General features: G+C 41.9%; 2 protein-coding genes across 6 annotated transcripts in view; both read right to left on the reverse strand.

Annotated features, from left to right (window-relative positions):
• Positions 1-11,363, reverse strand: part of NR2C2 (nuclear receptor subfamily 2 group C member 2) — a 35,729-nt gene extending 24,366 nt beyond the window's left edge. For 2 of the 4 annotated variants that reach the window (XM_069866047.1, XM_069866049.1), the window contains exons 1-3: positions 11,271-11,363; positions 8,100-8,183; positions 189-299 (exon numbers count right to left, since the gene is read on the reverse strand). In XM_069866047.1, the coding sequence (XP_069722148.1) occupies positions 189-299; positions 8,100-8,159 (171 nt within the window). In that variant the 5' untranslated portion in view covers positions 8,160-8,183; positions 11,271-11,363. Of the gene's footprint in view, positions 1-188; positions 300-6,720; positions 6,821-8,099; positions 8,184-11,270 lie in introns of all 4 variants that reach the window. The other 2 variants (XM_069866048.1, XM_069866051.1) reach the window with 2 other exon arrangements.
• Positions 11,364-18,540: 7,177 nt separating this feature from the next.
• Positions 18,541-25,675, reverse strand: part of FGD5 (FYVE, RhoGEF and PH domain containing 5) — a 92,929-nt gene continuing 85,794 nt past the window's right edge. For both annotated transcript variants that reach the window (XM_069866033.1, XM_069866032.1), the window contains exons 17-21: positions 25,547-25,649; positions 25,196-25,323; positions 23,358-23,486; positions 21,448-21,596; positions 18,541-20,695 (exon numbers count right to left, since the gene is read on the reverse strand). In XM_069866033.1, the coding sequence (XP_069722134.1) occupies positions 20,659-20,695; positions 21,448-21,596; positions 23,358-23,486; positions 25,196-25,323; positions 25,547-25,649 (546 nt within the window). In that variant the 3' untranslated portion in view covers positions 18,541-20,658. The remainder of the gene's footprint in view (positions 20,696-21,447; positions 21,597-23,357; positions 23,487-25,195; positions 25,324-25,546; positions 25,650-25,675) is intronic.

The raw sequence follows: 25,675 nt of genomic DNA on the forward strand, positions 1-25,675 counted from the left end.
CATCATCAATACAATCACAAATACAGGATGAAGGAGAAAGAAAATTTTGGTTTGTACTAAAAATTATCTGTTGTCACAAAATGTAAGAAAGCTTTATACAAAAGCATGCGAAAGTCTATAGAAGGCTAAGTGGAAAGAGGAGGAAAAGAAAAGATTATGTAGTTGTTAGTTACTTAATGGATTTTTACCTGAATGCGTTGTGGTGAAGCTACAGAGGAATCTGTGGAAATTATCTGGATACGTTGGGAAGGGCTGGTCATCACTGGAGATTCAGATAGTGAAGTCTGAACAGTCTGCACCTGTAAATAACAGACAGAACATTAATATACTGTTACAGTACTGAACACATTTATTAAAGATCAGAGGGTCTTATAGCATGGAATCTAAAAGTATTGGAAAGGTTACAGACATTCAGCCAACTTGGATTTGTTTTCAATGAATTAGCAGAATACAGTCATTTTTTGGGAACAGCACGTATCTGGTAGATGACCAAAACCACAAAATCAAATGACCACCACCCTGCCCCAAATAAATCACTGCATAATTACTATGGGATCATGCATCTTGCAGAAATGCAGAAAATACTTTTCAGAAAAGCTTTCTATAGGTCCCTCAATAAAAATGTCTCCAACCACAGGAACATCTATGCGACAAAAAATACACAGAATCTGCTGGAAGAGTGCACAAATCTATCTGATCCTATCTGGTCTTTAGTTTTTATGCCTCTGACCTTATTTCATCCATGAAGCCTTCTGAAACTGTCGTGTCCACGCAGTTCCCTTGGAGAGAACAGCAATTTCATTTTTCAAGTAGAAACAAGATCAATTTCAGCTGTCCAATATTTTTAATGTAAAAAGTTAAAATTAGGATGGCTGGTTATCTGAATATCTGTGTTTTAGACAGTAGAACAAATTAGAATTCCAGTTGTTTGGTATGCTCATATCATCTCTCCCTTTTTATTATGCCCCAGTTTCTGGTTTTCTGATTCCTAGTGGTGCAGATTTCGTCAGCCATCTATACTCCAGTAGATCACTACCATATTCAGGTTGTATTCTGGTGTATGTCACTAACTCTTGTGTTAGTGAGGATTTCACTAGCACGACAGAAATTAAATCTGGTGCTACAACTGAATACTACCATGTCTTGCTCTATTCCATATCTTCCTAGGGCACCAAACTATAAAGCAAATCTAATCCTGAATACCTAGAAAGAGCTTGAAAACTGCCCCATGCATAGTTGTTTTCAGAGCAAAAGCATTACATGTTAAATTAAACAAGCAAGATAGCATTGGCTTGACAGCCTTTATGTCAGTTTACAGAAGGGATATGGCCATGGCAACATACGTTTACACAGATAATTCTACAGTCATGCATATGCAGACTTTGTGCTTCTTCACCCTCATTTATTGATGCAATTGTTAGTACTAATTGTTCCTTCTTAATAACTGTAAATATAGCTTAGGTGAAGCACTTGTATTCTAGTCCTAAATCAGCTCTCAGGTAGAAAGATACTGCTCACCACTCCCCACAGCCATCCAATGTGTGTAGCATATGACTGCTCATAATAATTGCATTCCACATAGGAATCAGAGAGTATCAAATCAGTGTTTTAAATCTGCAACGATGTGGCCAAAACCAACAAGCCACAAGTTGCTTTTACTGAATCTTCTTTTAAACAATCTTTATCAAAACCTATATAACTGGACAACAGGGCAATGTCAATTTAGTCATTATTTAAGCTTGGATGGATAGAACTTAATTTTGTAAGCTTTCCTTTTTAATATACAAAAAAGTTAATTTGTGATGTAAAGAAAGAAAAAACATTTTGGCCAGCAAGGATAGTTTTCTCCAGTCTCTTTGGGAAAGCAAAGGTGTTAAAATACACAGCACTTAATGAAGGAGTAAAACCTAAATCAAACATATTATCTCTAATTATCTTTAATACACAGGTCACAAAAGCTGTATGACAAATGAGAAAAACATAACAGAGGGATATATAAAACAGAAGATTCTTCTATTTATTGAATTAACAAGGCAGCAGAAAATATCTAAGTGAAAGTAAAACCAAAGACTCCCAAAATCAAGACTTTTAGAGGACCCATTTGCACAGTGATCTCCTTATCTACCATGCCAAATTATTATCTAAGCTACACATCCTTTAAAAGGTCTAAATTAGAGCAAGAAAATATTTTGAAACCATTTTCCAAGTCTTTTATTTTCAGTTACAGAATCATTAGCCTTTTTTGAAGCACCTTTGAGCCACACACCGTGATGCACTGTGGGTAGCTTGGAAATAGGTATAGAGACCTATTTTTCCGCATTGCTCAAGGATTTATAGCAACTTCTTAAAATAATGCCAGTATATATACAGTAACTGAACTGAAATTGTCTGTAAACATTTTGGACTAAACAATCATGTCTTTTTTTTCTAGGCTTGTGCAGTAGCTGCTACAAAGGGGTTCCTAGTGCACAACACTGGTTCCGAGTACCCTGTCAGTATGAAAATCAGTGCTTTAGGCTTTAAAACACTTTCTCAGTTTTCATAGAATGGACCAAGTCCTCATATAACTGTTGTTTTTACTGATCAACCTATCTCCTTTAAAATTAATTAGTTCTCATCCTCGTGGCATGACTAGCTGGTTATCTGAAGTCTAACAGCAAGTTCGCTATGCAGTTGGGTAAGTTTCAGACTAGTTGTCACTACATGCTGATCTGCCATTTTCATGTTTAAATACTAAAGAACATATATTTATTAAACTGAAAACAGACAATATTTTAGTCTTCATTTCGCTGAGAAGCTACGCTGCACCAATGGAGACTAATTTGTCTAACACTAATAAATACTTCAGCGTGCACATACAATTTATACTCTCGTTAACATGCATACATACTCAGGATAGGGAAGGACTCCAAAATGCAAAGTTTTACCTACTTTTCAGGCTTGCCTACTTAATACTCAATGGAATAAGAACAGCTTTAGATTCCTGACTGCTAAAAATCTCCAGTTTATTTTCCAGACTGAATACACATGCCACTGGTTGACAGCCACGGCAAATAAATCAAATGCGTAAACAGAATACACTTTTTTCGAAATACACAATTTACAAGAGTAAGAGAGGTGGTGGAAATCTTCTGTCACTTTGTTTGTCAGCTCAATTTCTACCTTGAGTATTGCCACACATCTACAAAGGATAAATATGTGATACTTCATTACAGTCATACCCAGTCAATTAAGGTATCATTAATTAGACATCCAAATAAATTGAACCAAAGTATTCAGAAAGCAAGTGGCCTTTACGTACTCACATCAGGAAGATACTGTTTAGCATTATATTAGGTTCACTTACAGGATTAAACATAACACTGACTATTCTAATCCGTTGTCCAGAACAAACTTGACACAATGAAACATGTATGATATTTAAAGCAACTGCTTTGGAAGCTGTACATGCAAAAACCTAGTTTCAGTAATTTGAAAATATATTTTAAAAAATAAATACATTTTCATTTCTTTAAGACTGAAAAGAATTTCAAATGAGACTTCAAGAGATGAAGAAAGAAACAAAGTAGGCCGTATATCATAGAAAACTTCAGGGCACCACACTTTACAGTGGCTTAATCAACAATCATTTAAAGGTAACACTAACACTGCAACTTAGACACAGTCAGAAAATTACACAAACGATGCAGAAGATAGCTCAAGAGACACCCAGTTTCCCTATACAAAACACAAATACACTTATTTCAAGAGACAGGGGAAAAATAATCTACTTTAATACACTTAGCACTGGTTGCTTCCTGGAGCTACCAAGCTGTACACTGTACAGACTCAAGTACTTACAGTGTCAAATTCTTCCTGCAGTCCGATTTACATTTTTCCTCAGCAAATCTCTGGGGGCAAAACAGTCTGAGAGAAATGTCAAGGTCACTTTTAGTCAGATCACTGATATTTTCATCCAGCCTCCATTACTGAGGATTCCAGTCACAGAAAGCAGCCAGTATTGTTTTAAAATGCCCTCTCTGTGACCCCGTTCCTCTGAAGGTCAAGTGCACTACCATTCCTGTAACCAAGGAAGCAGAATCGACGTGTTCCTGCTGTTTTGCCAGCTGCTGAAGGAGTCTGTCTTAATAGTAAGATTAATTTTAACTGGGGAAGATAGTCCCAGGTTATCAAGCTTTCCCCTCCTCCCTTTTCTCAAGCCCCTCAACCTGCTCACTCTCTGTGAACTGTAAAACAGCAAAATGAAATAAGAGTTTGCCTGTGTCCTGAATTATTTTCAAATCAGCAAAATTAAGAGGATAATCCACCACATTCCCTGTGGAGCATCTTTAGCCTTAAAGTTCATTAAGCTGATGTATTTAAAGGAACATAGGTCTTCCTAAACTAGTCCTGAGCCCTCAAATATGAAGCTGCATGATCAGTCTTAATACACTTAAGAAGTCATACAGAGAGTTCATGGCTTGTGTGATTAATTAGTTTAAACTCCGTAACAAAACATTTGTATGAGGCTGCAGTGAAGGCTGACAAATGGGTGGAAACAGAAAATATTTTTGAATTCTTAGAAAAAGAAATCTGTTAAAGTTATGGTATGTAAAATTTGGGGGTAAATGGACATGTACTTGACAAGTTTTACAAGTAAAGTAAACTTGAACCTCCAGCACAAATCCTTATGCAACAAATGCATGACCTTGGTGTCTTTAAGTAGCACTGGTATTTTATTTTAACTTCAAGGCCTCCCATTCTTAGCACAGAAACGTGCCTGCTATTGAAATTAGGCTCCTTACTTGATAGGAAACACAATGATCTATTGCACAATGCTCTAAAAGTAGTATCTATGAATAATTACTCTAACTACAGGAGTATTTACAGCATGGGTACAACATAAATGTTAGGTCAACTAATTGTGATCTTGCATGAGGGAAGGGATTATACCTAAAACATGAGAAAACCCAGTGATATGTTAGGTGCATTCTCCTTGTGTTTATTATCTGATACAGCACCTAATAACCTTGTCGCTCTTGGCTTTTATTTGTCCAATTAATTCAGGACATTTACGGTACCCAATTAACAGCTGAGACAAACCCCAAATCTTGACTATATTAATGCTTTATCATGACATAACCCTGTGTCCAGAAGTGGACTACCCAGCTCTAAAGTTTGGAATAGCTGTATTGCAAAGAGAAGGGGGAATCTTTGTAACACCTAAGCAGAAGCGATATAGAAAACACGTAGTAAGAAAAAGAAGACTAAAAATTGCTTGTTTTCTGAATCAAAAGACAAGCTTGTAGAGTAATTGAAATTTGAAGTAAAATACAAAACCTATCAACTACGGCACACTAGAATACTGGCGTAAATGAGATCCCAATAAGCACAGGGCCAATACTGTCATCTCCTGTGACTCTCTCCCTGTAGCATCTGACAGAAGAGGATGCACTGGGAATAGTTTGTGGCTGTCATGGAAGCAAAAGGGGACAGTTTTAACGACCATTAAAAGTTCTTCCTGAATATGTCAGAGTTGATGGTGGCAACAGCCCTTACTCCTCCCCCAGCGACAGTTCTGTTTAAAACCTTTGCATTAACACTAAGGCACTGCACAGGGAACGCTTCTCCACTTCATAACCAAATACTGCATTCTTATAAAATGTGCAAAGCAAATCAAAGTTGATGCTGGGACTGAACCTGGACTGCTGATACATTGCACAGCGGCAATACTTTATTAAATAAATACTTGAGAAAAGCAGCATTATTTATTTTTGCATTAAGCCTAAAGTACTTCTATGCTTTTCAAAAGCTACTCAGGATGAGGAGAAATTGCTGAAATTCCCTCCAAATCCCCTAACTGCTCCCTTTTCTCCAGTCTCACAAACTATAAGCAAAGGTGACTATAGGCAGTAAAAATGGAATTCTCTCAATCTGTTTGGAAAGACAGTTGGAAAAACGCAACAGGCAACAGTGCAATGAAGCAGAAGCAGGCAACAACAATGAAACCATTTAAAAAATTAAAAGGATAATTTTTAAAAGTCCTAAAAATAGAACAAATACAAAAATACATGCAATCCTGGAGTGCACTCAGTAACTTCTGTTATACTCTTACAGTTTCATGGAAAACAAACCCAACGAACCATTGCTCAAGAAAGAAAAACAACATATGGCCTACTTGCATGACAGTGTGATTTGATGCGTGGCATCACAGTTCTTAATATGTACTACATATGTGACAATTATGTTGAAAAAATAATGCAGATATTGCTAAACTTGCCAGTATTTGCATTAAGATCCTGTTTGCAACTTGTCTCTCATCATTCGTAACTTATATAAAATCAGTGCATGATTAATGACTCTTTCTATCCTTCCATTTAATTTTCATGGATGAAAAAGCCTCTCTTTAAGGCCAGTGCCACGTTTCGCACTACATTTCCTCTGAGAGACAGCAAGTACAAACAGAGGATTTTACCATACTTCAAGAAAACCAGTAACATTTACCTGTATTAGAAACTGTATCTGACCGGAGACACAAATAGCAAGCAGGCTGCCATCCGTTCATAAAGAAATGGTTCAACATTAACAGGGTCAAAGCACTGAATAATTCTTAATGAGATAATGCTGATTATAGCCATTTTTCCATGAACAAAATTTTCATGGTGTTACACAGCGGACAGGCATATAATTTAAGGAGGAGCTGAATACTAATAAAAGAGATGAAGCCCTCTATTTACCCACCGGACAGGAAGAAATCACAGAGCTTCATACACTCTTGAGATGGAGCGATCTCTCCAGTGGCAAGATAGAACCATCACACTATGTTACCACGGTGCATTTCCTGCACGAGGAATTACAAATGTCACATATTTTATGTGCCTTAGATGTGATTATAGCACTCAAGTTCTACCAAAATAGCATAAGGTTTGCCAGTATTTCCATTACAGTTTTTTTATTTCCTAGTTTGTTTGGAAGCGTTTTTTAAAAATCCAGCTTGCCAAACTGATACCTGGTACAGCAAACTAGAGTGAAAACTCGCTTATCAGTTCTCAGTGTGAAATTTTACAGCTTTTTGAAACCTCTCCTTAGATGTTACCTCCAGCATACTCAGAAGGCCATTTTCCTTACTATTGAAAAAAGAACCAATTTTTTTTAAGAAAAGAATTGCTCTAAGTAGGGAATCTCAAATCCATTTCTGAAAAGACAATGATACACTATTTTCTTCATATACAGAGCTTCTGCTTGAACTAAAAATACTTTTTAATATCCAGGTGTAACCTCAGTTCAATAGGTAAAAAAACCCTCAAAACTAATGTCTGACAAGTGGCATTGTCTACAGAGGTCTCTTAGCCTACTTGCCCTCCGTTATTTCTGAAATCCCTTAATTATGTAATCATATGAGAAGTCATAGTGAATTTGAAGATATTAAACGAAATAATTTTAACCAAACAAAAATTCTAGTATATTTTTTGACTGAAGTTTGCATACTGAAGAAGATAAACAGGTTTTCTGTGGCTTTGACTACATGCAATTTCAGTGTTTACAAGCCGATTTAGACATTTTAGCTACTGAGCACCCAAGCTTCGGTGAATATACATCAAGACATCACTTAATATTACTTTAAGTAGATTTTTTTTGCTCTTTTTCTCATAAATGTAGGCAGGAAATATAAAGCCTGAATTAAATTAATCATCTCTACCACAAATTCAATATAGTACATAAGTAAAACAGATATTTCAAACACGGTTCTGGATTTAGATGACAACTCAAAGAGATGACCAGAAGCCTTTCATGTTCGAAATGGTCAAGCTAAAGAGCAGATGACCAGAAATCTCATGCGGCTTTTTTTTCTAAACAACCTGTAACAGCAAAGTTTCTGTACAGCTCCTGTTGAATTTCCTACTTGCATTGCCAGTATGGGGGCCACTCGAATGAAGCAAGGTAAACAAACCACATATTGGTTGCACTGCTTTATTGTTTGTCTCCCAGAGTAAAGCAATATTGTTCTGTAAAGATTTTTCTGTTCCTTTGATGCTTAACTGTAAACAGCAAAGACTCCCTAACCTGTTTTTCATCTCGGAAGCTCAGGTACTGCTGCTGTGGTATCATCTGTCACTCACCTCAGCCACCTGCTGAGCCTCCACTACCTGCTGAGCCAGCACCTCCACATTGGTTGCCATGGTGAAGCAAGATCATTAGAGAACCTGTTTGAAAAGATGCCAGCAATTTCCATCAGGCACAAAAGTTAGGTTTTTTTTTTCTTATTAAAGAAAGCTCTGATACTACTTTTTGATAATTTACAGTACTAGTTGACATATCTGACAAATAAGAAGCTATGGATGCATGCGTGCACGCACATATACACACCCATACGGACAGTACATGCATATAGGAACCATGCTCTTCAAAAAGCCTCTAATATTTTTACTCTATTGTTTTCACTCCATTCTTTAAACTGCAAAGAAGAGATGTTAATCTCATAAATTAGAAAGGACTAATGAGCGTCAGCAACTGATGCTGTTTGTGGAATTCACAGATCTCTTGGGCACTATCTTCAACTCAAGGGAAGGGAAACCTCACAGTTAAACTGCTTCCACACTACATGCTGAACAAGAACAATGTTTTGAGCAACTTTCATTAAGTCATTTCGTCAAAATCCCATATTTATCCATATTCTTATGATAATTCTCCACAGTAAAGGAAACAGTCACATCTAAAATGTATTTTCTATTATCTAAACTATCATATTATTATCATGTGTATTACCACTCTGAAGAGAAAACACTGCAGAATCGTTTTATCCTATTGTGTCTGTACCTTCAACTTTATACTCAAGGTTTAAAAAAAAAAAAAAAAAAGACAGAATGAACAGGAAAAGGAAGAAACCACTTCCAATATGCATTTAATGATCATTATTAGGGCTGTTTTTCTCCAAGGGTAAATTTAATTGAGATTTCAAATTAATGCATTCATTTTTTAATTGAGATATGCTCATTACAGAATCACAGTTCAGATTCTGATCCAGGTGAGGAAGCATTTCTGAATGCTGGCCCACCTGATGTTTTATCAAAAACCTTATGCTGGCACTTGCAAAGCAATCATTTAACATAAAATTAAAACATACGACAAACACTACCAAAACACGGAACAGAAAAAAGCATGCATGTCTCTCATAGAATAACCTGGTTATTCTATGATTCTAACACCAACAGGTCTTACTCAAATGCAACTTCTACAAAGCTAACGTTGCTGCAAGCGTAAAACCTCCATTCATTAAGTTAATAAGATTAAATCATATTATAGTAAATCAAATGTAAAAATTATTTTGTATACGTCAATGCAAGACTATTCATAACAATGCATAATCAAAGCTGAGACATTCCCTAGGGAAATTATACTTCTGTTTGTTTCTCATACAGGCTGTCGCTTTTATTCAAGCGTCCAACTTGCACAGCAAGTTTTGAACCATTTCATAGACTCATAGAACGTAATGGGGTGGCAGCCAACACAGCTTGCGTAGATGTACCACTGTACATGGCACAAACCCATCAGTCCCTCCCTAAGCTGCAGTGACATCTGAGAAGAAAGTCCAGCTCCCACTGGGGTTGTTCTACAGGGATGGCCTGAAGGGCATGATATGGCAAAAGACCAAACTCAAGCTTATTTCAATGCATTCCTATGTCTTGAGGAAACATGGATCTTCAGACTGCGCACCCAACTGTGTTGCATGGCAGAGCGGGACTGCACGATGCTCCCCAGCAAGACCCGCGATGGAGATGGGAAAGGTGAGGCTCACAGGTAAGGCTCACTGGGAACCTCTGTAACACAGTCACCATGTCAGAAATCATAGAATAGCTTGGGTTGGAAGAGACCTTAAGGACCATCTAGTTCCAATCCCTCTGCCATGGGCAGCGACATCCCCCACTAGATCAGGCTGCCTAAGGCCCATCCAACCTGGCCTTGAACACCTCCGGGGATGGGGCAGCCACAGCTTCCCTGGGCAACCTGTTCTAGCACTTCACTACTCTGATAGTGAAGAAATTCCTCTTTATGTCTAGTCTAAATCTGCCCCTCTCCAGTTTATACCCATTGTCCCTTGTCCTATCACTACAAGCATTTGTGAACAGCCCCTCCCTAGCTCTCTTGTAGCCCTTTCAGACACTGGAAGGTCGCTATAAGGTCTCCTCGGAGCCTCCTCTACTCTAGGCTGAACAACCCCAACGCTCTCAGTCAGTCTTCATAGGGAAGATGCTCCAGCCCTCCGATCATCCTTGTAGCCTCCTCTGGACCCATTCCAACAGCTCCATCTCCTTCTTAAGAAGGATTCCAGAACTAGAGACAACGTTCCAGGTGAGGTCTCACAGGAAAGGAGCAGAGGGGCAGAATCCCCTCCCTTGCCCTGCTGGCCATACAGCCACGGCCGGTTTCTGGGCTGCGAGCACACGCTGCCCACTCATGTCGAGCTTCTCATCAATCAGCACCCCAAGTCCTTCACGGGGCTGCTCTCAACCGCACCATCCCTCATCCTGTACTGAACCCGGGGATTGCCCCGACCCAGGCGTAGGGCCTCGCCCTCGGCTTTGCTGAGCCCCAGGAGGTTCTCCCAGCCCCCCTTCTCGCTGCCGACTCCTCACGACACCCGCTCAGACACAAAGCGAGACACCGCGGCCCCCGGGGCTGCCGCCTCCTTCCCGCCGCCCGGCGCCATTGGCCGCGCCGCTTGGCCCCGCCCCTCGCCCCGCCCGATGACGTCAGCGGCCCGCGGCGCTCCCGCCATTGGCCGGAGGAGCCGCCCGTCCGGCGCGGGCCCCGCCTCCCGAGCGCGAGGCGAAAACACCCGAGGGACGCGGCCGAGCGCAAGATGGCGGCGCTGGCCCGCAGCCAAGTCCCAGGCGGGGCCGCCGCCATTAGGCCCCCCCACCCCCATCCCCCTTTCCCGCCGGTGCTTCCTCGGGCCGGGCCGCGAGAGCCCCGGGCGCGGCGGGAGGGCGAGCGGCCGGTAAAGATGGCGGCGGTCTCAGCCCCGTATGCAAAGTACCCGCCGCCCCCTCCCCTCCGCCCTCCCGGTGGCAAAGGTAAAAGGGTCGGGTTCAAGCCGCCGCCTCCGCCCGCTCAGACTCCATCTTCTCTCTCTCCGTCCGCCTCCCGCACTCCTCATCGCCGCCACCCCCGGGCGCCGGGCGGCTCTCACCGACCCCGCCGGAGCCTCCGCGCCCCCTCCCCGCCGCCGCGAAACCACCCGGGGCGGAATAATAAATAAAAAAAAAAAAGATATATTTGTTTTTATTTACCTGAGGACGTGGCGCCCGGCGCGGCCCGCCCTCCCCCGGCGCGGGTGGAGAGGGGGCGCGGGGCCCGGGGCGGGGGGGCCGGGTCCGCGGAACCGGGGGGGGGGGGGCGCGGCCTTTCGTGTCGTGCGCCGGCGAAAGGTCAGAGTTCGTGACCCCGCCCGCCGCCGCCCGGCAGCGCTGCCCCGCTCCCTCCGCCCAGCAGCGCCGCCGCCGCCGCGCCCGCCATCCCCCTCGCGGGGCGGGACCGGGGAGGGGCCTCGCGCCGCAGCCACCGACCGAGCCCGGCCGGCGGCGGAGCGGAGGGCGACGCGGGGACCGGGGCCTCGCTCTGGGAACGGGGCTGGGAAGGGCGTGGGGTCCCGCTTTGGGAAGGGAGGTGGGGTCCGCGCCCCAGCTGGGAACAGAGTCGGGGTCTGTGCCCCAGGCACGAAGGCGTGAGGAGGCCCCACTTCGGGAATGAAGCTAGGGTCTGCGCCCCAGCTGGGAAGGGCATGGGGTCCGTGCATCAGCCACGAAGGCAGGGGGTCCTGCTTTGGGAATGGGGCAGGGGTCTGCACTGCAGCCACAAGGGCCTGGGGTCCTGCTTTGGGAAGGGAGCTGGGGTCTGCACCGCAGCCACAAGGGCATGGGGTCCCGCTTTGGGAAGGGAGGTGGGGTCCGCGCCCCAGCTGGGAACAGAGTCGGGGTCTGTGCCCCAGGCACGAAGGCACGAGGAGGACCCACTTCGGGAATGAAGCCAGGGTCTGTGCCCCAGCTGAGAAGGGCATGGGGTCCTGCTTTGGGAACGGGGCTGGGGTCCGTGCATCAGCCGCAAAGGCAGGAGGCCCCACTTTGGGAATGGAGCTGGGGTCTGCACCGCAGCCACAAGGGCATGGGGTCCCACTGTGGGAAGGGAGGTGGGGTCCGTGCCCCAGCTGGGAACAGAGTCGGGGTCTGTGCCCTAGCCACGAAGGCATGGGGACCCACTTCGGGAACGAAGCCAGGGTCTGCGCCCCAGCTGGGATGGGCATAGGGTCGTGCTTTGGGAACAGAGCTGGGGTCCACACCCCAGCCACGAGGGCATGGGGTCCCACTTTGGGAACAGAGCTGGGATCTGCACCCCAACTGGGAAGGGCATGTGGTCCCACTTTGGGAAGGGAGCCAGGGTTCTGCTACGGGAACACAGCTGGGAAGCGCTGCCCCTGCTCACAGGCAGAGTAGTAGGGAACCTGCACCTGTGAGGCTTGGCCATAAGCTGTGGCTGGAAGTAATGGATGGAGGTGGTGATGTGCACAGGTGGGTATTAATGTGCCACCTGCACCTTGGTTCTAACTAAGGATGCACAGCCAAAGCTGGGCGTGCAGTTGGTGCTGGCTTTCACACCACCACTAGACTGCCAGGCTCTTGCTAAAGTAAATTTGAGATTTAGCTGAGAAAAGACTAGAAATATGAATGTCCATCTCTGAAGGCCCTACAAATCTGGAGGATTTTCTTGATAATACAGTACATATCTGCAACCAAATGTATCTGTACTTGTGAAAGTATTGCTGTGGTGTAATGGAGTAAGAGAATGGAAAAGACCAGCAATCGCTGACGTGTTGCACCTATAAAGCAGGTGCATGGTAATTTCCAAGCATGTTATTTCTTTACCCTTGTTGGATGTGTTTGAAGCATCCAGGCTGTATCAGCAAGGCTCCTTCTTCTACAGTTCTGTGCATTGTGAGAATTTTTTTATGGGATGATGTCACACTGAAGGTTTCTCACTTTGGAGCCTAATGATTTAGTGTTTGAGAGGGTGTTGTGTCTTTTGCCATCATTGTGCTTTTAAGTGTACACATTTTATTTTTTTGTTAAAGCCTAAGGGCTGAGACACTTTGAGAGGCAGGATATTGCACTCAGGTGATCGAGACTGTTAAAGCAAAATTCTGTATAGTTGTGAATGCTGCTAGTAATTCAGTACTGGTTTGAATGTTGCCAATGTCTGAAACAGTTACTGATGTTTGCTGAAAGGCAACATAAACAGGTGTGTTAAAGGTGTGTTTTTCCTCTGTCTGAGTGGCACTGGAAATGAAAATGCAGTAATGAGATTCTTATATCCTATTCAGCAAAGCCTGCTAATGTCCTGTTAATTGTTTTGCACAGTAATTTGATAAATAAACCAAATAAGATTGCTTAGTGTTATCTTGCAAAAATGTTCCAAGGTGTACATTGATAGTTGTAAGGATTTGGAGGGAGGGAGTGATCATAAGTTAGAACTACATGGCTTCATAATAGTATAATTTTATGGAAATAAAAATATTGGTATCTCAACTTACATCACACACTTCTGGGTGTGTGATTTAGTTCGTTTCTTGTGTTTAAAAATAGTGAACAAATTCTGAGTTCTTTTGTGTGGTGTTTTAGTATTTTCTGTAACTACTGGGAATTCTGGAAATATTAAATTTGATGCTTATACGTAGCTGGTTGCAATAGTGACATTTTGGGGATCACTCTAGAAGTACCTAACATACATACTGCCTGTGCTCTGATGAGGCAAACATCTTGCTGCTAGGCTTATTTAAAGTTAGTAGCTGAAAAACACAGTGACTCCAAAATTCTGTGATGCACAAAAAAATAAAAAATGCCTGTATATTCTTCAGTGTCTCCTCTAATTGCTGTCCATCTTCTTCCACTGCATTTTCACGAGTTCCTCTTGTTGCTCTTAGCGTTATCTGTGACTGTATGAACTATACTGTATGCCAAATAAATATGCAATATTCTATTAGATAAAGCTGAAATCTGAAAAAGCATTAGTAAAAAGTGCTTGTATAGGTCCTTTTGGCTTTAGCTGACTCGAGGGAAGATCAACAGAAGATGCTGGAGGTGAAAAAGATCATGGAGAACCAAGAGGCTACAAGTAAAGGTTAAAGACTGGCAGCAAAGAAAAGAATTAAATCTGTCTACTATACTGTGGTGAGCTGACCTTGGACTGCAGCCAGATGCTGACCCAGCCACTCGCTTCTCGCTCCTTAACAGGACAGGGGGAGAAAAGCTTGTAGGTCAAGATAAAGACAGAGAGGTCACTTGCCAATTACTGCCATGGGCAAAACACTCGACTTGGGGAAAATTAATTTAACCAGTTGCCAGTTAAAATAGATCTGGATGGTGAGAAAACCGAAAATTAAAGCACCACCTTCCCCTGCCGCCCCTTTAAGATCCCCTCCTGACCCCTCTCCCCCGCCTCCCTCGGGCAACAGCGCCTCTCTGCCCCTTCCTCCTCAGCTTTTCCCCTGCCCCAGCGTGGGCTCCTCTCCACGGAGTGTGGTTCTTGTCAGGAGCGCGTGCCCTGCGGCATGTGGTTCTTGTCTGGAGTGTGGACTCCAGCGTGGGCTCCTCTCCACAGGCTGCGATTCCTGTCAGGACTGTGGGCTTCTCTCCCTGGGCCATGATTCCTGTCAGGAGCTCATGCTTCAGTGTGGGCTCCTCTCACTCTGCCATGACTCCTGTCAGGAGCGTGTGCTCTGGTGTGGGCTCCTCTCCCTGGGCCATCATAGAATCATAGAATAACCAGGTTGGAAGAGACCCACCGGATCATCGAGTCCAACCATTCCTATCAAACACTAAACCATGCCCCTTAGCACCTCATCCACCATCCATCTTTTAAACCCCTCCAGGGAAGGTGAATCAACCACCTCCCTGGGCAGCCTCTGCCCGTGCCCAATGACCCTTTCTGTGAAAATTTTTTTCCTAATGTCCAGCCTAAACCTCCCCTGGCGGAGCTTGAGGCCATTCCCTCTTGTCCTGTCCCCTGTCACTTGGGAGAAGAGCCCAACTCCCTCCTCTTTACAACCTCCTTTCAGGTAGTTGTAGAGAGCAATGAGGTCTCCCCTCAGCCTCCTCTTCTCCAGGCTAAACACCCCCAGCTCTCTCAGCCGCTCCTCATAAGGCCTGTTCTCCAGCCCCTTCACCAGCTTTGTTGCTCTTCTCTGGACTCGCTCCAGAGCCTCAACATCCTTCTTGTGGTGAGGGGCCCAGAACTGAACACAGGATTCGAGGAGCGGTCTCCCCAGTGCCGAGTACAGAGGGAGAATAACCTCCCTGGCCCTGCTGGTCACGCCGTTTCTGATCCAAGCCAAGATGCCATTGGCCTTCTTGGCCACCTGGGCCCACTGCTGGCTCATGTTCAGTCGCTGTCAGCCAACACCCCCAGGTCCCTCTCCTCCAGGCAGCTTTCTAGACGGACTTCTCCTGGTAAAGAGTGCTCCGGTGTGAGCTCCTATGGGATGTGGTTTCTGTCAGTAGTGTGGACTCCAGTGTGGGCTCTTCACCATAGGCTGCGGTTCCTGTCAGGACTGTGGGCTTCTCTCTTCCAGCTCTGGTTCCTGTCAGGAGCGTGTGTTCTGGCGTGAACTCCAATCCATGGGTCACAGTTCCTGTCAAGAGCTTCAGCGTGGTCTCCTATGGGATATGGTTCCTGTCAGGAGCGTCGGCTCCAGCGTGGACTCCTCTCTGCTAGCCTCAGTTGCTGCCATGAAGTATTCCACTGTTCTCAGCCATAGTTCAGAAAGGATTTCAGTGGTGGCCTTTTTCAAACTTTCCTGTTGATCGCTAGGACTGTTTTGGACCCTTTTTGTGGGACAGTTGCCTCAGAAGAAAAAACACCCTGCAGAGCTGCCACACAAGAAGAGGGAAAAAGCCCCCATGGAAATTACTCCCAGGAGAACAGATTGACTTCGCCGTAGACCAGAGGTGAGATGGGAGATGTGCACACCTACGGGGAGGGCTGGATGCCTTAGATGGGGAAGGAGAGAACTGCTGCAGGGGGCTGTGCCAGCGCCTCTGGCTCAGGGCAAAACCAGGGGTGTCTGGGTGTGAAAGCATGTCGGGGCCTAAGAGGGCATCAGAAGTCAGGGCAGGGAAAGAAGTGCAGAATAAAAGCAGGATTTAAGGTTATTCATATCTTTTAGATGATTAGAATTGATGGTATTGTAGAGCTCTGTTGGTTTTTTTTTTAAGTTGTCATTTTGGTGCTTAAAATTTCCATCGAATTCTCCTGAAACTTTTGAGGTAAATTTTAAGAGCAAAGCTAGCAATACCTAGCATGGAGAGTTCAACAGTTGCAAGTGACTGAGAAGGTTTTAACAATATAAAGTGTTTGGTCTCATTAATGCTGTGTTGAATTTAAATCTGTGTTTTAAGCGTTAGTAGATGGTTTTTGAAGTATGAGTCCTTGTACCTTGTGTTGAGGTTTGTACCTGGCTGGGCATTGCCAAGGGCAGCCAGTGATCACCATCCTCATTTGTCTATAGGTGTCTCTTAGCAAAAGTGAACTTGGTGTCTGCTCTAGGCTTTATCAACTGCAGAAAAATCTCACTTCAACTGAATAGTTCTACTGGTTTGTTTGGAAATGCAGTTATTTAGCTTATGATGTACTGTTTTATTCTCGAGAGTGGGAAGAGTGATTCCTGGTGCTCACAATGCTCAGGTGATGGTCAGAATTAACGTATTGCTTGTGCAGTGGGGACAGTGCCAGGGAGTAAAAGATGAGTCTTCAAAGGAGTCTTAGGAAGTGCAAGGACATAGATGTCTGGGTAACAGTCTGGCATTTGCCTTTGAATTTCTCTCTAGTGAACCTGAGAGCATAAGTGCAGCCAGATTTAGTTTAAAGCAATAGAGGACACACTGTCCACCGAGGCAGTGTGCTACAAGAATCCTGAGAATACTAGAGGACACAATGACTTCCCTCTATCCTGAAATGCAGGAGGTAAAACTTATTGATCCAAGAAATCAATGGTGTTCACCATGTAGTGGCTGTTCTTTGAAGTGAAATCTGCTTGCAAAGAGTAAGCTAGAAAGAGGTTTTAATTTTATTTAATAAATTTCGTAAAGGGAATATTTGAAAAAAGCAGATTTAAGAACTATATGCAACTGCTATACATTGAAGGTTGTGAAATCAAGAGCAGTGCCAAATCCTAATCCTGCCCCAAAATTCACCTAAAGTGACCTCTCAGTATGAAATACTCAATTATTATTGCAAGACTCGATTGTTCTCTAAGACCTGTCAATATGCACAGAAAGTCATTCTGGTTCCTCTGGTCCTGTCTTTAAGATCACATTTGTCTGCTGGCAAGTACTACAGTTAATAACGTGGCATATAGTATGTGGAATGAACATATAGACAACTACTGGGAAGTTTAACTGTCCTCCAGTTTCTTTCAAGTTAGAGGAGTGAGGAAAGGACATTAAAATGTAAAAAAAAAAAAAAGAAAAAAAATCAGAGCGTGTTTATCTAACATGTATTCTGTGCCTTTCCAAAGCATATAAATTAGAAACAAGCTGCAACACTTCTCTGGGAAAAAAGCTATTAAAATAATTAAAAGAATGTTAAAGCCTTGCCATTTAGTAACAACAATATAAAGAAATCATGGGAAAGAATGACAATGCTGTTTTATGGGCACTTTCAAGGTTTCCTGGTGTTTTGTTTTTATTCCATGGAAAAGGAAGACGCTCAGAGTGTATGTGAAACAGGTCTTTTAGAAAGATCAATTTTTTTTTTTTTAAATTTTATTTTATTTGTGTCTCTCTAAAAGGGACTGGAAACCTGCCCTGGAGTCTAGAAACTCTCCTGTCAAAACCTGATCAAAAGTGGTGTCTCAGTGTTATCCAGATGGAAAAATCTCGCTGGTTTGAAGACACATGAGTTTGTATGTCGTGTTCCCAAGTGACTTGTGGAGCTGACTGGTGTTTTAAAGGTAGCGTGCAGGAGGTTCACAAAGTGAGAAGGGAACCTTCTCCCCTCACTGAGTATTGGCAGGTTTTTACCCTCACGAACAGTGATGCTCACTGAACATGGTTACAGCCAAAGTAGTCTTTGTGTACACCGGAAAAGCCTGGTGGGTATTCATAGCTGTGTGGTTTTCATAATTTGTAAAAGCAACACAGATTGACTCAGGAAAGGACGTAGTCCCAAGGCTGGACCAGCAGTGCTCGTGTAAATGGCACAGGATCTTGTCATGTCTGAATGCTCTCCAACTCTGAATGACTTGTACTTTGATTTGGAAAGGTAATTTAACAACTGTTTAATATCTATAACCAAAGTAGAGTTGACAGGTAGGTGGGCTTTACAGCAGGTAAATGCAGTGTGGACTGAAACACTTCATGTTCCTACTGGAGGGCCTCCACTACCATCTTCTGATTTGTTGCTCTTCCTCAGTTTGTCAAAGAATTGGTTAATAGGTAAGTGTCTGTTAACAGTAACTGGAACTGCAAAACTGGAATTAAAGAAGGTAAAAATAATGTAAAGGAAAAGCTTGTAGAACTGCGGTTATGTTTTACTCTTTATTTTTCCACATTACTTAAAACAATGTTTAATAGCACTGTATCTTATTTTTTACAACAAAATATTTTCATGTATTCATTTCCTGCTTATAAGTGAAAACTTCATACAACAGTCACTAAATGTCAGCACCTAAATCTTCATAATACTGTCATTCTGTAGTGCAGTTTTGTTTTGTTTGGGACCATGGTTAGAGATCTTACACTGTGTTCAACATTCATTATCCTATTTTTTTTGTCAGCAGAAAATGTTTTCAAGGGGGGATAAACATTTACAGTGTATTGGTAGCAAGGCCATGATTCTAACGTGAAACAAAGAGTTAACATTAGTGTTCATCCATTAACTAAAGAATACAAAAATTCTGCTTTTCTCATACTTGATTTCTGTTTGCATCTGACAACCTGTGCTTTATGAAACTGTCAGACTTGGATGTATCAAAAAATCCCCAAACATTTATATTTTCATTTAGCGTATGTATGTATTTGGGGTTTTTTTTCAGCTTGCTTTTGCAGGTGATAAATTGAACTACCTTTATCATTTGCATACATATTATAGACCTTTAAAAATACAGACAACTCTAAACAGTTAGGGTCCAAAAAATCAAGATATTCATTAAGTTTCTTGAAGAAAGGGAAAAATGAAAGTAGTTAACCCAAATATATTTTAATGGAAGTAAATTCTTGAATGTGGTATTTTTATACAAAGATATATTTTAATCATAAATGCCATTCTATTCCTCAGTCAAATATTATGACAAATATAGGACATGAAACCATTTTATTGCAATGATTAGAACTTCACTTCTCAACCTTCTTTATTAAAATAAACAACAAAACACTAAAACCGAAAACCCAACCCCGAAACAAAAAAACCCCAAACAACAAAAAAAACAACTCCCCAAACTCCAGAGATCTTTATCCTCAGCTGGTGTAAAGCAGCACAGCATCTTTGAAGTCATACAGACACTTGGCTGCTGAGAATCCAGCCCTGGAGATGTAGTGCACAACAGCAATCTGATGTAAGATACATTTAGCCACAGGAGTTCCAAAGCACTCCAACAGAGCAGGTTCAGACAAGTGCAATCCAGCCCACCAGCATATTTTAAATGGTGTGCTGGTCACATGGATTAAACTTTTGATGTCATTTTTCGTATCAAGAACAGCAGAAATAACAGGAGCTTTGAAAATAAAGATAGACTATTTAAATAGATGATAAAAATCTTAACACTACTAGGTAGACTAGTGTTAAATAAAAACTGTCTGTAGGTTTATAATAAATTAAAAATAACCTTTGGGTTTGAGTCTGATGCAGTATTTAAGGAGAAGTGATATTATTCAACTTCTAGGTTTGTAGAGCTACAGGAGTGTGTTTCAAAGTACTGCGGTGGTATGAAATTAAACCCTCTAAAATAAATTATACAGCAATCTGTGAAAATTGTAAATTGATATTAAGTAATTATCCTGGATCATAGCCAGTGAAGTTGGTAGACCAGGTAAATTGAATATGCCGATAATTTATTTTCTGTGGAAGCAATTTAGCATACATGGGGCATAATTTCATACTAGCACTTGTTAATGGACGAGTAATAAATCAGGCCACAGAACTTCTTAGAAACATAAAAAAACCCCGAAGCTGTAGTTCAATAAAAATAATAAAGTGCTTTAAATGAGCATTTGTTGTTTACTACATTGTTTATCATTTCATGGTAGACATCAAAACCAACTCAATGAAATATGATAGTGCTCTAAAGTAAGTAAACAGAGCCTGGTACTTACTGTAGTCAGAATTTCCATGTATTTTCTTGTCTTGATTTTAGACTTAGTGTACTGTGGAATCAGAGGAGAAGCTTATACTACAGGTTGAACTTGCACAGACATAAAGATCACCATAAATATTCTCTATTTTAGAGTTTCCATTTGCAAAAATGCAGATGTAAGAAGAAGTAAGCAAAAAGAGCAATTTGAAAACAGTTCATATCCAGTGTATGTACCCAGTTTGCCTGAAATACACTGTTCGGTTCTGTAAGACAGGAGAGCGTTGCTGGGAATGTACAGAAATCTGAGAATTTGTTCCAAGTCCATTGAGTAATAGCTGCTATAATATGGATGCTTCTTCCATGGCTTCAATCCACCTAAAAAGAGCAGGAAAGAAAAAGTGGTACATAAAAAATTACATGCATTTTAAGAACATACGTACTTTAAGAAAAATAAGTATTTGAAGAATGTAAGGCCTGAAGAGAAGCATATTTCCCATCCCAGCTCTAATAAGGAACTATAGTTTTGTGATTAAAGAAGGGAACTGGGTACCAGGACTCTTGCATTCTCGTACAACCTTTACCAGTAATTTACTGTAAATTCTCAAAGATAGTTACAAGTGCTGTCTTAGAAGAGGAAAGATGAAACCATTGAAGTATGTTTAAAAGCAACAAAACCTCCCATAAACACTCATTTCCTTCCCCAGGTTTCTTGAGGTGCTGGTGTTTTTATTACAAATTTCATGACTATTTTATTACGTGGAAGCAGTAGCACTAGAATAGGAAATCTAAACAATCATTTGTTGATGAGGAAACTAAAAGATGGATAAATAGAACAGATAGATAAGTTTTTGTACAGTAATCATAATTGACAGTCTTCTAGGCATGACTTTTCAGACTCAGCCTCCTCTTTACCGATACAAAAGGAGCAAATTCTGCTTCCTGAAGGAATGGAAAAGCACCAGGTAGAGTTTTAATGTCACCCAGGCTGTCTCGTGCAATTAGTCTTAATCAGCGCTCTGAAAGATGTTTGTTTCCTCTGTTGTGAAGGCATTCTGAACTGAAGGAGAGGGAAAACCCCTGCCATAAGCTTTTGGACCTGCACACTGGCTAGAGTGGATGCCCCATACCTCTGTGCTGAATTGTTATCCTCTGCTCGGAAGCTAAAAAAGAGAGTCTGCTTGTGGTAGAGATGGAAAACTGTATCCATATTTCCTTCCTCCTTTTCTGGTGCAATGGTGAAACCCAACAAAGGCAAACTTTCTGTGGCAACTTTGTCCTGAAAGCAAACAAGAAGTGAACTAAAATTTAGAGAGAAGTAAAGGTTGAAGGGCTTTTTCAGAAAACCAAGTAATGACATAACCCCTCTTTGGCAGGGCTGCAAAAGCAGTAGTATGAATCTTCTGCTGGACTGGTGGCTCTTACCTAAAGAGCAGTAGTGCCTGTGTACTGCATGTTTATCTGGTCTTAGTACTGAATTTGAACACCACCTCTGAAAGTCCAGCTCTTCATCACCATCCACATGGCCATGAAGGTCAAATTAGCCATTCCTTTAATGGCTATCTTTGACAAAATGGTCAAGGAGACAAACTAGAGGTTATTGAGAGCATGGGGCAGTAGAGCAGTAGTTCCAAACGCCTGAGACCCACTCCCTGTCATGTTCCTTTCAAACATTTTTATTTGCTGATTGCAAGCAGTGGTCTTGTTAGTACTTTGTCAGTGCCTTTCATTGCACTGGTGACTTTTTCAGAAATCATCAGAGCCTCAAACAGCAAACTTGCTTTCCAAAATGCTGCTTTGAAATTTCTAAGCTGGAAAGCTATAAATAGTTACTTTACTTCCAAGAAACATCCATGAATTTTGCTTGCCAGACACTGCTTTGTACAAGTTAAAGAAAACAATAAGCCTTAATCAAATTGCAGTTCAGCTGTCACTGATCACTGTGGTTTTGGTCACTGTATTTAGGTAATGTTATATGTATGTGTATGATGCCTTTGCTTCTGTTTTAAGAAGCAGAATTGCAAAGTGTAATTAGCTTTCTGTTGCTTTTTCCCTACTGTTGAACTACAAATGCTTACTTTTAAGATAAGGAAAAGGAAGGTATACATATATTCTGGATACAGAAATTGATGCTAATGGGCTGAATTGCTGGCCAAATCATGAGCTCTTTTGTGCTTCAATCTCTTCATCAGTTCAAAGGGGATAATATTGCTTCATGCAGCCATCACAGTGGTGATGAAAGATTAAATAATGGGTGTTTGTGAAGCATTCAGAAGGTTTAAAGTACCAAATATTACTGTTACTACAGTTCTTGCATTGTGTCCTTTGTTCAGCAAAATGAATTTTTATGCTTCTGCTTATGAAATCTGTCAGTTATAACCAAACTTTACATCACACTTAGTTCAAGTTAATTTGTATTGCAAGTATTCATAAAGAAGAAGAAATAAAAATAAGAAGAGGGACTGGCAAGAGACAAAATACATTAAAATGATTTAGCTGATATCCAGCCTCCTTGGCTGTAAGGAAGAGCTTACAGGCCAATACACAAGGCTATATTCTCAATTCTGCAGACTGCCTCCTGTCTTCACCTGTTGGTACTAGTAGGATAAATAAGTGCCCTATTTATACTTGCAAAGCTACAAGATTCTCCTCCCCAGTAGAAATGGTTCATTCACTGCCAATCTACTAAATATCTGGCAGTTACCAAGAGCACCAGGCAACGCCTGAGGATCCTGAAGTCTTTAGGTCTAAATACACAGACTATGGTTCACAGTGGCTGACTCTTACAGTACCACAAATAGGAAGAAGTCAACTGATGAAGGGCAGTTGGTGAAGAGGGCTGTGAGGTCCAGCTAGGGCTGTGGCTGGGCCCCTGGTCTGAGAACAGCCCCCTGGGAACTCAGTCTGTTGGGACCAGGTCTCAGCAGGCAGGAGGCTGAGAGAACTGCCATTTGTACCTTTCACATTTACTTGTGCTGCCTGTAGGGAGTAAAGAAGGGAACTCAGATAGGAAACTATTTCATGTCAGGTTGCACAGTACCTCGTTTGCTAGGTAGGTGTAGAGGACTTTGCCTTTGATGACAAACCAGCGTTTCTTCCAGTGTCTTTTGCCTCCCTTACATCTGCTGAGGTAACCACTGATGGTAGCTCCCTCTCCTGATGCTGCAGCCTGGAGTAGGGTAGGAGAAATGAGGATTTGTAACAGCAAAGGTTTTTCCTCACCTAATCACACATGTTCACACCAGACAATTAGATCTATATACGTGAAACCATAAGTAGACCATTACTAATATCAGAACAGAAAAAGCTGGAGTGTGGTATTATGGTTCTTTTTGACTGATTGAAGATTTCTGGTTAAACTTAGAAACTCTGATGAAAAACATGCAGTTGAGTTATTATTGAGGTCAGCAAGTTTACAGTTGTGTTCTGAGAAGCTGAATTTGTCCATTTTCCCAGGTCTGTGGTTTTTTTTACATTAAAAGTACATGCTTCCAAAAGGGAATTGCAGTCTTGTGGCTGAACACTTTTAAGATGCAGGTATATTTAGGACTTTGCAAAGGGTTTCCATCAATTCATGTTAATCACTTGTCTATGACTTGGTTTCATTTGTGAAATAATATTTCTGAGAAGAGTTATTCCCCTCACAGAAGTATTTGGAGATCTAAGGGCTTAATATTCTTAAAGATACAGATTTTGAGTATATGTAACTACATACACACACACACACAATGCAGTGTATATTATTATTTACAGTAATAAACTGCGATAGTATTGGATTTAGAAACAAAGGGCTGAGATTCAAATCCAGCACTGACAGAGGAGACAGCTGAGCAGTAATATAGCAGTACTTTGAAATGGAACAGCAATGTTCCAGGACCTGGATAAAGCAAATAAGAAAAAAGCAATAGAGCAATGTTATTGTGAGACAGTTCCTGTTAATGACCATGTGCTGCCTCCTCGTGGAGACAAAAGCAATTCATTTTTTTCCTGGTGGGGCTGAAATTTTGCCCCATGGTTCTTTCAGCATTCAGTTTGTGTGTTTGTATCTTTGGCTTGGTTTCACTTCAGCACCAACAAACCTTATAAATTCCAGTGTCTGGACTGTACGGTGAGTTCAGCAAGATGCTGCACCCTGTTCTCTTTAATACAATGACAAATACCTGCTGGTTTCAGTAAAAGGGGAATACCTTACTGTGCTTGAGTTCGATGGGCAACTTTGCTACCTAGACTACATCAACATGATTGGCACCTTGTTCCTGGAAAGAAAACTAACATAGCTGGAGATATCCTGCCCCCATTGAAACTGGTGGAAGTTTGATCTGTTTATGTTGATGGGATCAATATTTTACCCATTTGGTTTGAAATTCTTTGGGTTCAGCTGGAGGGAAAGTGCCTAATTAGACATGTATGCTCCTGAATTGATTGCCAAGGACTAGAGTCTATTTCCTAGTGGTATTTTATTTCTTTTGAAATCGAAGAAAGATTTCAGAAGAAAGGGTCTTGTCATAAGAAGCTAACGAATCAACAGTGTGCCAAGGTCTGTTGATTTTTGTCACTGTCTCTGATCTGCCTTGCTGTCCTATCTAGTTTCTTGAAGCTGTGGTTTTCTAAAGACTTCACAGACTGCTCAGCAAATTACACTGCTTGAACTGGGTTTCTTAGTGGGCTCAAGAAGCTTCTGTGGTATCTTCAGAGCTCAGAGCATTTTGTATTTTAAACAATATTATGAAAGACAGGAAAAAAAAATGATTGCATGATGAAAGTAGACCAGGACACAGGCTGAGCCCACTGCACACAATAAATTATAAACATAGCTGTTGAGGTAGGAGCACAGAGTTCTCTACATTTCCTTGCCTTTCTCAGGCAGCTGGATCCTACCTCCATAAGAGCTGAAGGAATCTTCTTCTGTTTCTTAAAAGATGAATAATGAATATTGTGAAAGACAGAGAAGGCACTGCTTGAACACCTGGATGAAGTTGGAGGGAAGCTCACACTAAGTGGCCGCTCTGCAAGATAAGGAAATTCAGAAAGGGCAGGGGGAAATAGGTGAATCAAGACATACCAGACTAGGGTAAGAGACACACAATACACAAATGCAGATGACTAAGGAAAACACAATGCCTCCTCCATAGCTGTTTTTTATTTTTATGTTCAGCATTAGGTAGGCAGATCCTGTTATAAGGGCAGGAAATTGGTTTGTCAGTAGTACCAAGAATGAGGGAGTCTTACCTCTTTTCTTAAGTTCCACATAGCAGCTATCACAGACTTTGGCTGCTTGATCTTTGAGGTACTTCATAGGGTACTTGTTTCTTGAACAATTTCGACATACAATCTGTTCCAGCAAGGAGAGAAACATAT

The sequence above is a fragment of the Phaenicophaeus curvirostris genome, chromosome 11, assembly GCF_032191515.1.
Source record: "Phaenicophaeus curvirostris isolate KB17595 chromosome 11, BPBGC_Pcur_1.0, whole genome shotgun sequence".
NCBI lineage: Eukaryota > Metazoa > Chordata > Aves > Cuculiformes > Cuculidae > Phaenicophaeus > Phaenicophaeus curvirostris.